This window comes from Penicillium hordei, assembly GCF_028827395.1.
Source record: "Penicillium hordei strain IBT 12815 chromosome Unknown utg000006l_segment0_segment0, whole genome shotgun sequence".
Taxonomy (NCBI): Eukaryota; Fungi; Ascomycota; class Eurotiomycetes; order Eurotiales; family Aspergillaceae; genus Penicillium; species Penicillium hordei.
The window spans coordinates 3,175,676-3,189,109 of record NW_026623147.1 but is presented as its reverse complement, the minus strand read 5'-3'; the positions used below and the strand labels follow the sequence as shown (position 1 = coordinate 3,189,109).

At 49.8% G+C, this 13,434-nt stretch overlaps 4 protein-coding genes across 4 annotated transcripts; 2 read left to right on the top strand and 2 right to left on the bottom strand.

Moving 5' to 3' along the window:
• Window positions 1–337: 337 nt before the first annotated feature.
• On the top strand, window positions 338–2,923 carry N7537_011831 (uncharacterized protein; the record flags this gene model as incomplete). The annotated part of the gene is made up of 2 exons (XM_056902885.1): window positions 338–1,121; window positions 1,179–2,923. The coding sequence occupies 2 exons, from the start codon at window positions 338–340 to the stop codon at window positions 2,921–2,923; spliced, it is 2,529 nt and encodes an 842-aa protein (XP_056748172.1).
• Window positions 2,924–3,499: 576 nt separating this feature from the next.
• Window positions 3,500–5,641, bottom strand: N7537_011830 (uncharacterized protein; the record flags this gene model as incomplete). The annotated part of the gene is made up of 1 exon (XM_056902884.1): window positions 3,500–5,641. The coding sequence occupies one exon, from the start codon at window positions 5,639–5,641 to the stop codon at window positions 3,500–3,502; it is 2,142 nt and encodes a 713-aa protein (XP_056748171.1).
• A 3,609-nt stretch (window positions 5,642–9,250) lies between these two features.
• Window positions 9,251–11,329, bottom strand: clf1 (putative cell cycle control protein (Cwf4); the record flags this gene model as incomplete). Its single annotated transcript, XM_056902883.1, has 2 exons — window positions 9,251–9,484; window positions 9,542–11,329. The coding sequence occupies 2 exons, from the start codon at window positions 11,327–11,329 to the stop codon at window positions 9,251–9,253; spliced, it is 2,022 nt and encodes a 673-aa protein (XP_056748170.1).
• Window positions 11,330–11,768: 439 nt separating this feature from the next.
• N7537_011828 (U4/U6-U5 snRNP complex subunit PRP31) lies at window positions 11,769–13,328 on the top strand (the record flags this gene model as incomplete). The annotated part of the gene is made up of 1 exon (XM_056902882.1): window positions 11,769–13,328. The coding sequence occupies one exon, from the start codon at window positions 11,769–11,771 to the stop codon at window positions 13,326–13,328; it is 1,560 nt and encodes a 519-aa protein (XP_056748169.1).
• Window positions 13,329–13,434: the final 106 nt, after the last annotated feature.

Here is a 13,434-nt window from a genome sequence, read left to right as displayed (position 1 = left end):
TAAATATAGTGCGGTTAACAGGCGCAACGCAACGGTCTTTCGAATAGCCTAATGTCAGAATCTAGAATGTATCCATAGATATCTAAAAATAACCCCGTAAGCAGAAAAAGAAAACCTCACATTTGAAATCTAATTAAACCGCAAATGAGCAAAAGCGCAAACCTACATGCCAAGCAGCTAACCAGCTTACGATAGGGCTAAGGAGACTAGACTGGGCCCCTCCATTTTCAGCCCCAGGACTCACCAGGACCCCCTTTTCTCTATTTTTTTAAATGGAGACTGTTCTCGATTTACTGTTGTCGGTTTTCCTTTTTTTCCTTTGTGTCTACGTTCCACCATGGCTTCGTCGCGGGATTCGCAGCAATCTCTGCTATCCGAAGATTCGATCGACGCCGCTCGACCCCAACGTTCTTGGAATCCACTCAACAATCGCCTAACCGATGCCGACTATCGCTACCATGCTCCCTCAGATAGCACTAGCACCTGGTCCGAAGAAGTCCTGCGTGATGTTGGGCTGGGCATCTCGAACTCGTCGGGCGACACCATCCCGGCAGAAATTCCGGCAGACAGCCGCCATTCAACCGATAGCACTGCGACTACGACTCCAAATACCTACAAGATTCCCCAATCTCCCGAGTCTCCGCAGACTCCACATACCCACGCCCATGTGCGGTGTCCCAACCGATCAACGGTTCTCCAGAAACGGCTCTCGTGGGTCCCGCTAACAGTCTTGGTTCTCGCTATCTATGCCACTATCTTTTCAGGTATCTATCTCGGTATTGCGCTGCGCAAGCCCCGATGGCGCAGTATTTCCATTGATGGGCCGTTGGTTCCATCTACGGCAGCTTTGCTGAGCTCATTCTTTGCGAAGACGATCGAGTTGTCCTATGTTACGATTTGTGTCGCGTTTCTGGGACAGGTGCTTAGTCGGAGGGCTTTGATGAGGAATTCTCGAGGAATCAGTATCTCGGATATGAATATGAGGGCCTGGATTATGCAGCCCGGATCCATGATTGTTCATTGGGAGGCGCTGCGATATTCCGCGCTCACCTTCCTCGGGTCGGTTGCGTTGGTTTCAACGTTCGTGGCGATGCTATATACCACTGCCGCGCAAGCTTTAGGTAAATTCTCTCTCTTCTATCCAAAAATTATATCAGATACTAATCAACCAACAATAGTTGCTCCTAAACTCTCTTTTGGTCCTATCGAACCAAGGACACTCCAGGGCAAGGTAACCGCCAGCTTCGCAAACCCCAAATACATCGCATCAGCCTGTGAGACACCTGTCACCAACGACATGGACTCCATGTATCGTAATACGACCTGCCTCCAAATTGTACACGTCGGCCATGCATATCACAACTACCAACAATGGATAGCCCAATGGAGCCAGCTAGTAACCAGCAAGAACGAAACCTCAAGCCAGCTCCAAAAACGCCTACCGCCAACAGGCTCACTCTGGGACAACACCACAGTAACAGGCAGCTGGGTCGACATGCAAGACATGTCCACGCTCTCTAAGAAACACAACCGAATGGTCAATAACATAACAATGGCAATGCCACACGGCGGCATTCCCGCCGCAGCAATGAACTCCGAAAACAAACTCAAACAACCCAAAGATACCTCCGGCGAAGGAAAATACAACATCGAAGCCTCCGTCCCCTCACCGGCCGTCAACGTTCTCTGCACCGGAATGACAAAAGAAGAGCTTAGCCCCTTAGTCTACGCCTCCTGGCCCGGCGGCGACAAATTCAACGTGACAACCTGGAATTTCTTACCCCCAGACAACATCCCCCACCCAGCAGACTGGAAAAACAGCACAGTCGTGGATTCACTCTTCGAATTCGGTCCGAAACATAGTCAAGTCTCACCGATTTTCGGCAAATACCCACTCCCATACAACACAATCCTCAACACAACAGGTGCCTGGCCCACAAACGCCATCTACCTCCTCGGCGCAACCAACAACACCGATATGCCAGAGTATATTATGTGCTCTTTGCGCGTGAAGCAAACAGGAGTATGCTCGACCAAGTACTCCGCTGACACGAGCGGCGCATACCTCAGTACAAACTGCGAGAACGCCTCAAACGGCCTACAATACGACCGACGACAAGACGCGTTCTACGAGGGTATTTGGAATTCAGACTGGAAGAATATCGCGTCGGAGTGGGCGAATGCGCTCAGCTTGAATGCGGGTATCTCCGACGGCGCGGCTAGCAATGCCAGGCTGCTTATGCAGATGATGCCGCGGTATAACAAGACCGAGGAGACTTTCGCGCTGGACCCGAATCTACCATCTATCGCCGAGGCATTGGCGGTGATGGCTGGAAGTACTCTTATTCTCAGTTCTCAGGATGCGCCGTTCGTCCCGTTCTGGAATTACAGTGCCGAGGACGGGACTGCTCTTTCCGAGGACGGGACTGCTCTTTCCGAGCCTGTTTACCAAATCTTCAATGCTTCAATCCAGGCTTTTGGATATGCTTCCAGTGGGGCGGAGCACTGGCAGGGGATATTCTATGTGATTCTTGTTTTTGCATTCCTGACCAGCGCTATCTGTCTCGGGTTTATGATTGTCGAGGCGCGCGGTCGACAGGTGACTGATTTCACGGAGCCGCAGAATTTGTTCGCGCTTGCTGTGAATAGTCCGCAGACGAGTCAGTTGGAGGGTGCTTGTGGATGTGGGCCTTGGGGGAAGCAGTTGAAGGAGAGGTGGTTTATTGGGATGGAGGAGGATGATGAGCATTATTATATTCGGAGTAAGACTGAGGAGAAGATTCCGCTTCTTCGGAAGACGGATGATTCGACGCGTTTGGAGCCGATGGAGATTGAAGATGGGGGTGGGAGAATGCTTAGTCCTATGGTTAATGAGTTTAGGAAGGTCTCGAAGAGGCATTCGTTTTTGGCGAAGCTTTATTAAAGACATTCCTAGGACGTCTCCGTGTGGACAGTTGGGTGCTTATGATGAACACGACTTATATATGATAATGGTTAATTGGAGTCAGGAATATGACGAAAGGTATTTCAATAGGGCATGGCTAGAGCATGCGCTTGATTTCAAGTGATTTACACTCAGATCGAGATATGTACAGAATAACATTAACACAACACTCACACAAGAACAACTAGATCGACACACAGTACAGGCACAGCCATGAAATCAAATGGATAATAAAAAAAAAGTGACCGGTTCAACAAATGTGGCACAACGCTAAGGAATCGCTCATACACACGAACATAAAACGAAGAAGATGCTGGATGTAGGTAAAAATGCAGCACGTCAAGTGCAAAGACACAGAGCAATAGGCTTTTTCGAGACACCAGTAGCAATGGAGATGCGATAAAAGGAATGGATGAGGAAGGAGGTAAGAGAGTCGCCAAATAACCTGGCAAGGCGAGGTATGTATTTTTGAGGAAAGATGAGGGAGAGTATGGGAGAGTATGGGAGAGTTGGGCTCCAAATGGACTGTAAGTCGGAATATTGGGCGAACGTATGTTAACGATCAGCCTTGAGATTGAGCCAGCTCATGTCTGAATTGGTATTGTTCTTCTGCCCTTGCATCGGAAGTTCGTCGATATCGTGTGGGATGATGACGCTTGATCTTCGTGCATTGGACTGCCTTGCCTTGTCCGCAAGGCTGGCATTCGATGATTCCCAGGGCATATCATGTGTGCTCGGCTGGTAGAAGCTGGTAGTGTAGTTGCTGCTTGGGGGACGTCCAAGCCAGCTGCTCTGGCCCGCACCTTGCCACTTTGGATCATCGCGGTCGTCGTCCGATGCGATACTGATAGAATCGGCACTGGAGATTCGTGCCGATTGGCTCTCCGGGATTACCAGGCTTCGGCTACCCATCTCACTAGAACCGTGCTCCGTGGTCGGGCTACCGCTAAGAACGTGACCCAGGGGTTTGGGCTGGTCAAGGAAACCAAAATTCAATGGTGTCAAGGTAGTCATCGGCCAAGCGCTTCCGCGGTAATCGGACTTAGTGTATACGGAACTCATAGTTGAGCGGTCGGATTGGAAGTTAGTGGCACCACCGTCCTCAAAGTACTTTCCCCACCCTTCGTCAGTCATTCGGCCAGCAGCCTGGTTTCCATGCCCGGTGTCATCGCCAGACCGGTTGGTGTCGTCGGTGTATACGCTTGATGCGCCCATGATACCGCTGGAGGGAATTGTAGATAGCGGACTGCTACTCTTGGGCTGAGAAGACAATCCATAGCCCGTATTACTGGGTGGCTTGAGGGATTTCTCTCCTTTGTAGTTGCCGGAGAAGATAGCCAATGAGTCAACCGAAGCAGCGGCGACTGGGACAGGAGATCTTGCCATGGGGTAAGCGCCTTCGGTCAGGGGTTCTATACCCTGATCCTGGAAGCTTAGGCGGTCTTTGTTGTCGCCGCCGCGGCCGGGTTGCGCTGCCTGCTTCTTCTTCTTCTCGCGTCGCAGTAGGAACAGAATGATGAGCAGGATCAGGCCAAACCCTAGGATACTCCCGAGGGTTGCGCCAAGAATCATTTTGCCATGATCGGTCAGGCCACCACCTACAGTCGCAACCGGCTCTGAGGAAGAAGTGGGCGTGGTTGAGGCTGAAGTCGATGTGGGTGTGGATGATGAGGTTGATGTCGAAGTAGATGATGTGAATGATGTGGTGGATGGTTTGAGAACGTGTTGATCTCCTTTTCCATTGAAAAACTCTGTAGAGTTGACCCATGCGTTGGACGTCTGGTTGAAGATTGCCAACGAGTCGTTACTTCGGCCGCTGGCGAGAACGACCAAGCCACTACCCTGGGCCAGCGTATAATCAGACCAGGATGCCGTCGGGGCGAATGTGCCGTTATAAGAATCGGTGAGATCCCTCTTTCTTGAGGATGCGATAGCTGTAATCGGGTTCTGCGCCTTTCCTTTCGAGCTAAGAATGTAGCTAGTCACACTATTTGGGGAAGCGACCATATTAAACTCCTCGAGGACCTTGGTCCCGGAGCCGGAGGCCAGTGCGCATAGGGATGAAGATTCGATTGCGGAGGGAAGAGTCGCCTCTGAGGTGGTGAAGCCTTTTTTATCTGTGGCCTCGTAGACGAAGATAGCAGTGTTGGTGGCAGAACCCCCAATCAAGGCTACCTCGGAAGAACCCCAAGGCAAAATGATGGGCTTATACAATGCCGGCGCGCCCTGGTCGACACCGGATGACACAGTAAAGGGCGAGATTGTTGAAATGAGGAGTGTCGATTGAGAGGGCTGTGTGCTGCCGTCTGTGTTTCCTGCGTAAACCAATATTTCCGAAGTTGAGGAAATGTACCCAGCGCCATGTCCAGTCCGATCCTTCATCGACGAATCTGTGGTTAATGTCTCCCATTTCTGGGTGCTGAACGAAAAGCGTTGGAGGCCGCTGCTGCCAGAGGAGCCGGTCCCGCCAACCAGATAAAATGCCTTTTTATCTTCATCATTTTCATTCCCTTCACTCCCACCTTGGACGCAGGCAGGGCCAGTAACCTTATGTTCTGGGGATGGGAGTGGCTTCCATTCCCCATTCTCTTTGAGAGGTATGGATTGAAAGCCAGTCGGTGAATAAGTGTACAGGGTATTGCTGTGGATAGTGGAGCAATCGCCCTCGATCTTGAGTAGGGGTTTGGGGCCAGTCATGTTGAAAAGTCCAAATTGGAAAGTTCAAAGTCGCGATGGATTCGGGACCAGGAGTAAACGTGGGTGGCCAGCCAGCAAGGGACTTGAAAAGCTCAAATTAGAGAAGAAAAGGTGACTGCCAGAGCACTATCTCATCTCGATCGAGGCAGTTGAGCGAAAAATGCCAACAAGCCACACTCAATCCGAGCGAATTGATGCGATAACAGGCGGCGTGAACACGGGTCCTCGACTGCTTTGCGCGCGACCAACTGCGGTTTGAGGTTCTCAGGGCGAAACTAAGGTGGATCGCGTATTGGATGACTCGGTGGCTCGGGATGACACAATCAGAGTAGTGGCCCAGGGTGTCAACAATGGGATCACAACGCGAACGCGTTGGTCAACGAGGATGTCAAAGTAATCACAAGGATCTGAGGGGCTGGGCGATCCAGTCGATACGTGCCGGGGGAAAAAAAGAAAGAAAGGCCAACGCAACCCGATTGAGCGAATGAGGGGGTTGGTTGGCGAAATGAACGAATGGATAGGATATCAAAGTGCACAGCACGAGCGTAAATGCAGACAGTAAAAGGAGAGAACAAGAAACAGAAACAGAAACCACATCCACGTGAAACAGGGAGAAGGGCCTCTCGACCCCCTAACGGAGGTTAGCAGACGGCTTAGGGGGGTTAGCGAGCAACGCCATCCCTTAAGGGGAATAATTTCGTCATTTTCAATTTGTTCGGGTTTTTTTTTCGTTTGGGGGTTTGTTCCCGTTAATTTGGCTTATTTCATTTTGATTGGGTTCGAGAATCAATTCTCATTAGTTTGTTCGTTCTTATTGGTTCTTCTCGCTTTCATCTATTCTCATTCTATATTGATCAGGGGGTCTCCCGTGAGCATTCCCGATGAAGTGGGACCACACCTCTCGTGTACTCCATACCTCGACCCCGTTTTTTTTTACAGGCACTTGGACCTCCACCTTGATTTTCAATGTTCCTAGGGCGCACCTCGGGACGTATCAACAGCAAGGGAGAGTGCAGATGTATTGCATATATTATATGTACTCCCGTACTGTGTAATATCAAATGCAGAAAAATAGAAATAAAAATAAAAATAAACAAACGCACTCTAGAACCTTGGAAGATTCCCCCTCTCCAGACCCGTGGTTCCTGTCTGTTGGACCCACGGGAATTCTCAAACTCTGGCGCCTTGGCGTGCCACATCCAAGGTTCTTTTCTATAATTTTACTTCAGATATGGGACTCTGACGAAGTCTTAAATATTAGGCAATCTTGCCTAGAGGTGCCTAGGTATCAGCTACACATGTTCAATTCCCTCATCTCTCAAATTCTTTCCAAAGTTCGACTCAGACATTACTCAAATCTGAGATACCTCTTTCGTGGAACCGCAAAGGGCTGGCGCTCACTATATCTACGAATTTCCAATTTTGAGCACAAGTGTACAGCATATAGACTAGTTTCAAATTCATAGTACTAACGAGCGTTAATGCTATACTAACTCATCCCCATATCGCATGTCCTCCAGGGCCCTAGAATAATGGGCCTCTGCAGTCATTCCACGCCCCCAAGTCCAAAGGTCAACGATTACCACATGAGCACGGCTTGGTGCCGTAGAAATCCTTCTTGCAAATGTCACATATGTCATCAACAGGCTGGTCTGCAATATTGGCCCGCACTGTAAAAAAAAAATGTTAGTTAGGGCCTAGAAATTGACGACGCTACTAGCGAGCACTTACTATTCTTGGTAGGATTGGAAAGTCTGGGTATAAAACCTGACGGGGATTATAGTTTTGCTGGCTATAGGTAACGACGTAAAGTTTGCGTGTAGAAATTAGAACAATGCTTGTTGAATGATGATCTCGTCAACTGAAAGACGAAAAGAATATTCGCCGTTGATGGCTCATCAAGGTCGAGAATTGGTAGTGCTTTTATAGATTTATAACCGGCCTAAGTCACTATTCTTAAAGAAGTTATTCAAACCCCTCTTTGTTCTGTGGCGTGATCCTCAATGAACATGATTGTCTTGTTGCCACCATCCTATACAAAGACTACCAAATATATATCCTTCCTTTATGTCTTAGCGTCTGCAAATATAGATTCTCTATTTAGGGTCCTATTTTTACACATTTGTCGTGTAGACGAATTCCCTATTCGGGGAATCCTGATGCCGCGTACCCCGGTTCGCTTTATATAGATTGGCTCCAAATATTGACTATTAACGAATCCTTAAATCCTTCAGCCACTTAAACAATCTCAGATCTTTTTTGTTATGGTGTTTTATAGCACGGTCTACAAGATCTATATCCGTGTCGACTTGTGGTTTATCTAGAGATTTCTCTACATTTATTGTTTTATATATCGACCTGGATATTCCACGATTACCTTTCGTTTCGTGCACAAACCATTCCATATACATAGATGTCTTCGCTGATTGTAGCCTAGTTCAAAAATTCATAAAAATATTCCCAATGGAAAATTCCCCTAAAACCGGGGTCCCCATGAATAACTTGAATGTCAAAAACTACATATATAATCAAAGACTTGAGGCATCTGAAAATGACGCTTCTTGCAAGAGTTTAAATGATTATCTTCACAGGATAGAAAGGGCTTTGGTTCATTCCCCAAATTAAACGTGACGCGTTCCAATTAGGGTACATGATTATCGCCTATATGTCCGAACTACGCATAGCGGCCAATAATCATTGCCCTTGACAATTAACGTATCATCTAGCAACAACAGATCCCTCATGATCGAAAGGTAGGTGTTTATGTCTCATAACCAGCATCAATATGACCTTAGTGGATATTTCCAGAGTCAGCAACCCATTGCATGGAAGTTTAGTTTATATCAAGCCATATATCTATACTTGATGAAGTGTTCAACAATATGCTATACAGAAGATATCAATACAACATCCAGAGGAAGAAGGACGTCGGGAGTGAGGGGTTGGGCTATGGATCGTGGGGCAGTGGAGCTGTGGATATGTTTGTTCTTGAGACCTGTGGGAATGTCTCAGTTCTCCGTGTTTTGAATAATGCTAGAGGTTTTGATATATTCAAGAGTTATCTCATGACTTACTTCACAAGCTGTCATGGTGCAAATGCATGTAAACAGATGTATGGCTAACATCTTCCAGTTCAGCTTCTGCAAAGCATTCGCCCGATCTCTAATTCAGCCAACGCATATATACCATTACAGATATGTACTACAGAGTCTGCCCCCGCCCCGCTGAAGGATTACCGGCGGGAATGCAGCTGTTACACAACAGGACGGGGAGAATATGTACAGCTGGTTTGGTGGCTAGTATACACGACATCCATATCGCATGCTTGCCTGGATGCAGGGGACAATCTCATTTTGAGGACACTACGTATCGGTTCGTGCCGCTTAGCCGGCAACGCCGATTCGATCGAAAAAAGAGTTTGGTTCCGTTTCACAGTCAAACGCAGATATCGGAGATGGTATTCTCGTTCGAGTGTTATAAAATATGATGTTTGTTCCCGTGACCGTGGGCTTTGCGTGTATGTTTTCATAATGGAAGTGACCCAAGGCGTCAAGGCAGTGGCAAATCCGGGGATCAATTGATTTTGTAAAATAAAAGCTACCACACGCTCTAGGACTGGTTCTGTTGCTTCCATTGGTGTGCCTTTTGGAGCAAACGGGAGAGATTGGCAGCAGATTGATCGTCTGCAGGGAACACATAGTCCAGGTACTCCTCGTACTTGTCGTCTCCCAACTTACGGCGCTTCTTGACACGTCGGGGCATCTGTTTGTCGACCTTTTCGATATCCTCGGGCGATCCACTTTCATGTTCGAATGCTTGCCAGGCATCGAGAATTGCCACGCGCTGTACACAAGTTAGTATGGACCGAATAGTGTGTGGATTATGGGAATAGCAACTTACATCATTCGTAAGACCCTTGTCTTTGAGCGCCTTTTCTGCCCGAGAAAAGACTGCACGCGAGCGGATTATTGCGTCTTCGCCGAGTGGCTTCTCCTCTTCCTCTTCCTCTTCTTCCTCCCCTTCCTCGCCCAGCACAGAGGACTCGAAGCGGGCGTAGTTGAGCCATACCTTGACGTGATCGGTCTTCTGAAGGAGACGTTCGTACAATTGTCGAACTCGCTCATACTCGTTTTCCTCTTCTTCAAAGTCGATGTAAGCCTTCCATACAAGCTCAGGCATGTCAAGTGTCGATTGCTCGATGGCAAGCTCGTAAATGGCCCTCGTCCGTTCCGCGTCGTCCAGATTACGCTCCAGATCCGCGAACTCCAACCACGACTGGGTGTTGGAGGGGTTCCATTCAATTTGTTTCTGGAACAAAGTACGGCACCGCCCAAACTCATACATCCGGTGTTCCATGTCGATATAGCCGCGGAAAATTTTGTCTTTGGGACACATTCCAATCGCCTGCCCCAATGTCTTCCGTGCTGCTTGTAGCTGCATTTGGCGAACCTCAAAGTGTGCCTTCATGAGCCAGACTTTGCCAAATGTGAACTTCTTGTGCGGGATAATCCTTAGGCATTCCTGATAGATTTGACTGGCGCGTTCCATGTTCTTCGCTTCCATTTCTTCCCACACGGCGTAAAAGATCCAGAGATAGATGTAGCGACGCCAGTGTCTTTTCTCTTGTGATGGGGGAATCTGTGCAATGGCCCGTTCGTAGATGTCCCGCACCCGGTCTGGGTCGCCCGAAGTTTCCTCCAATCGTGCAAAGTCGAACCAGATGTCATAATTGCGAGAGTTCTCTTTGAGCTGCTCTTCATACTGCACTCTGCGCTTGGACAGAATCACATCCTCCAGACCTTCACGATCACCGTATTGCTTTTCAAAGGTCGTGTAGGCCTTGTGAAGGGCCATAGCCTTGGACCGGGGAAGTCGGTCTAGGGCATATTTGTAAATTGCTCGTGCGCGCTCATACTCCTTCAGCTTGGCCTCAAATTTGGCGTATGCGGAGAAGAGCTTCTCGTCCATGAAGTCCTCGCCTAACGTTTCGATAGCCACACCATAGACCTCACGAACCAAGTCACTTGTACCATACTCCTCCTCGAAGCGGGCCCATTTGATCCAGTTCCGGGGTTCGGGGTGGACGACAGTAAACCGCTGGAAAATGCCGCGTGCTCGTTCAAATTCGCTGTATCTCTTTTCCATTTTGATGTATGCGGCCCACGCACCCTCTTCCGGCTCCCATGACATCCACCGCTCGAACACTTGACGGGTACCGGGAATGTTGCCTAGTGTCTCCTCCATGTAGACGTACTTATACCAGAGCTTGTCGATGCGGGGGAGAATAGTCACGGCACGGTCGAGGAGGTTTCGGGCGTGGTTAATATTCCGCGTCTTCATCTCAGCTTCGATATAGCGAATCCAAAGCACAACCGAGGTCGGATCGACATCGAGCGCACGCTCGAAGATGGATCGCGCCCGACGGAATTCCTTTTGTTCGAGCTCCCAGGCGGCATAGCGCATCCAGTTGTTCATGTTAATGCGATTGCGTCGCACATAGTCTTCGAAGTCCTTTCTTTTCCGGCCTTGGTACTCGTGTAGTTCTTCAAGATCGGCAAAGCGCTGTGTCGGCGCCTCAAGGCCAGGCTCTTGCCGGTCAACGGCCTCGCGGAGCAGTTGCTCCGCAGAGATCTGAACCGGCGCGGCGGCCTTGTTCTTGACCCGGGGAGGTCCACGGGAGGCCTCCATTGTGATGGGACTTTATTGACTGGTTCCGGTAAAGATGTGGTCCGCGACTCAAGAAGATATGAGGTGAAGTTTGGGAACTTCGAAATTGTCGGACAAGTAATGAGGATTAGGCAGGAGGGGTTTGAAAGATGAATCTGGCTTCACCAATCCACCGCGATCGCTTAATTCAGAAATTGGCAGGGAAATTTCTCACGCCCAATCCAGTGACGCCGAGAGTAGCTTAGACCCAGAGAATCCGCGCTGAAATCGCCGAACTGCGTGATTGGTCTTTATAGCCACCCCCGTAGCTTCCTTCTGACTAAGCACAACTTTTCTTCCCAACCTGAAGACTTTGGGAATATTATTGCTCTTTTTCTATTTACCCAGTGGCGTTCTGGGACTCCGACCACACGCACCTCAGTCTACCAGAGGGCACCAGTCACACAACTTTTGAGTCAAAATGTCGACCGCCGAAGAGCTTCTACGCGACTTTGAGGATGACGAGGAGGACTTCGAGGTGGGCGAAGACGAGGAAGTCGACGAAGAGCCCGAGCAACAGGAAGAGTCCAAAGAAGGCGCCGGGGTTTCCAACGACTTCGACCGCTCTATTTCTACAGCTGATGAGCTGACACGCCTACACAAAGTCCTGCGCGACCATTACTCCATCCGATTCCCCGAGCTCGAAAGACTTGTCACCACCCCCATCAAATACGCCAAGACGGTTGCCATCATTCAAAATGGTCCCTTCAACGACATCAAGGCACTGTCCACATCGTCGGAGAACATGGCTGGCGTCCCGCTGAAGTCGGTCTTGGACGGGCCGTCTCTGATGGCGATTGCGATGGAGGCAACCATTACTAAAGGCCGAGAGATGACCGATTCCGAGCTCAAGCTGGTCCTTGATACATGCGAGAGGATTTTGAAGCTGGATCATGAGCGCGCTGTTCTTACCGCAAGCATCCAGTCTCGCATGAACCAGATCGCCCCTAACCTGGCAGCTCTCATCGGGGCCGAAACGGCTGCACAGTTCCTCAACCAAACTGGTGGCTTGCTTGAACTAGCTAAGATTCCATCCTGCAATTTGGGTGCACAAGGATCACGCCGATCAGAGGGATTGGGCTTTGCGACCAACCACGGTGTTCGAGCGCAAGGTTTCCTCTACGACTCGCCACTTCTCCAAGAGGTTCCTCTAGACCTCCGGAAACAAGGTATCCGAATTGTTGCGGCCAAGATGGTACTTGCCACCCGCGCGGATGTCTCCAATTACGCCAAGGACGGCTCTCTGGGCGAAGAACTGAAACAACAATGCTACACGCGACTCGAGAAACTGACCGAATCTGCACCAAACGCCGGTACAAAGGCTCTCCCTGCCCCCGATGACAAGCCCTCCAGAAAGCGAGGTGGGTGGCGGGCCCGAAAGGCCAAGGAAGCTGTCGCTATGACGGAAATGCGGAAGGCACAGAACCGTCTTGCATTCGGCAAGGAGGAGTCAGAGGTGGGCTACGGCACGGGATCTGGAACCGTTGGTTTGGGTATGCTGGGACAGCAGGACGATGGTCGCATCCGCGCAACTCAGATCGATCAGCGCACCCGTGCCCGACTCAGCAAGAGCAACAAGGGCTGGGGCACAAACACCCCCGCTAGCGGCACTGCCTCATCGTTGCGTGGCTTTGGCCAGGGCGGTGCAAGTGGCACTGCAAGCGTTCTCCAGGCACGAGGCATTCGTGCCTCTGGTGTCGGATCATCCCTACCTGGCGCCGCTGGTACCTCCAGTACTATTGCATTCACACCCGTTCAAGGCCTAGAGCTGGTCGATCCGAAGGTGCAAGCGGAAATGAAGCGCAAGCGCGATGCTGAGGAAAACCGGTGGTTCAAGTCTGGCACTTTCACTCAGGCTCCTAACCAGAACCCCGGAAATTCCCAGGGCGGTGAGAATGGTGGCTTCAAGGTGCCTGCTATCCCACTCAAGAGGAAGGCTGACACGGGCGAGGGCAAGATGGGTCCTCCACCCAAGCGTTGAGAGTAAAGGTTTTTTTTTTTTTTTTTCAGTCTTTCCCAGTCTTTGCTTTTATCGGGTCGCAGCATTTTCACGGCGTTTCAAGGGGAATATCAGGACTGAGCTTCTA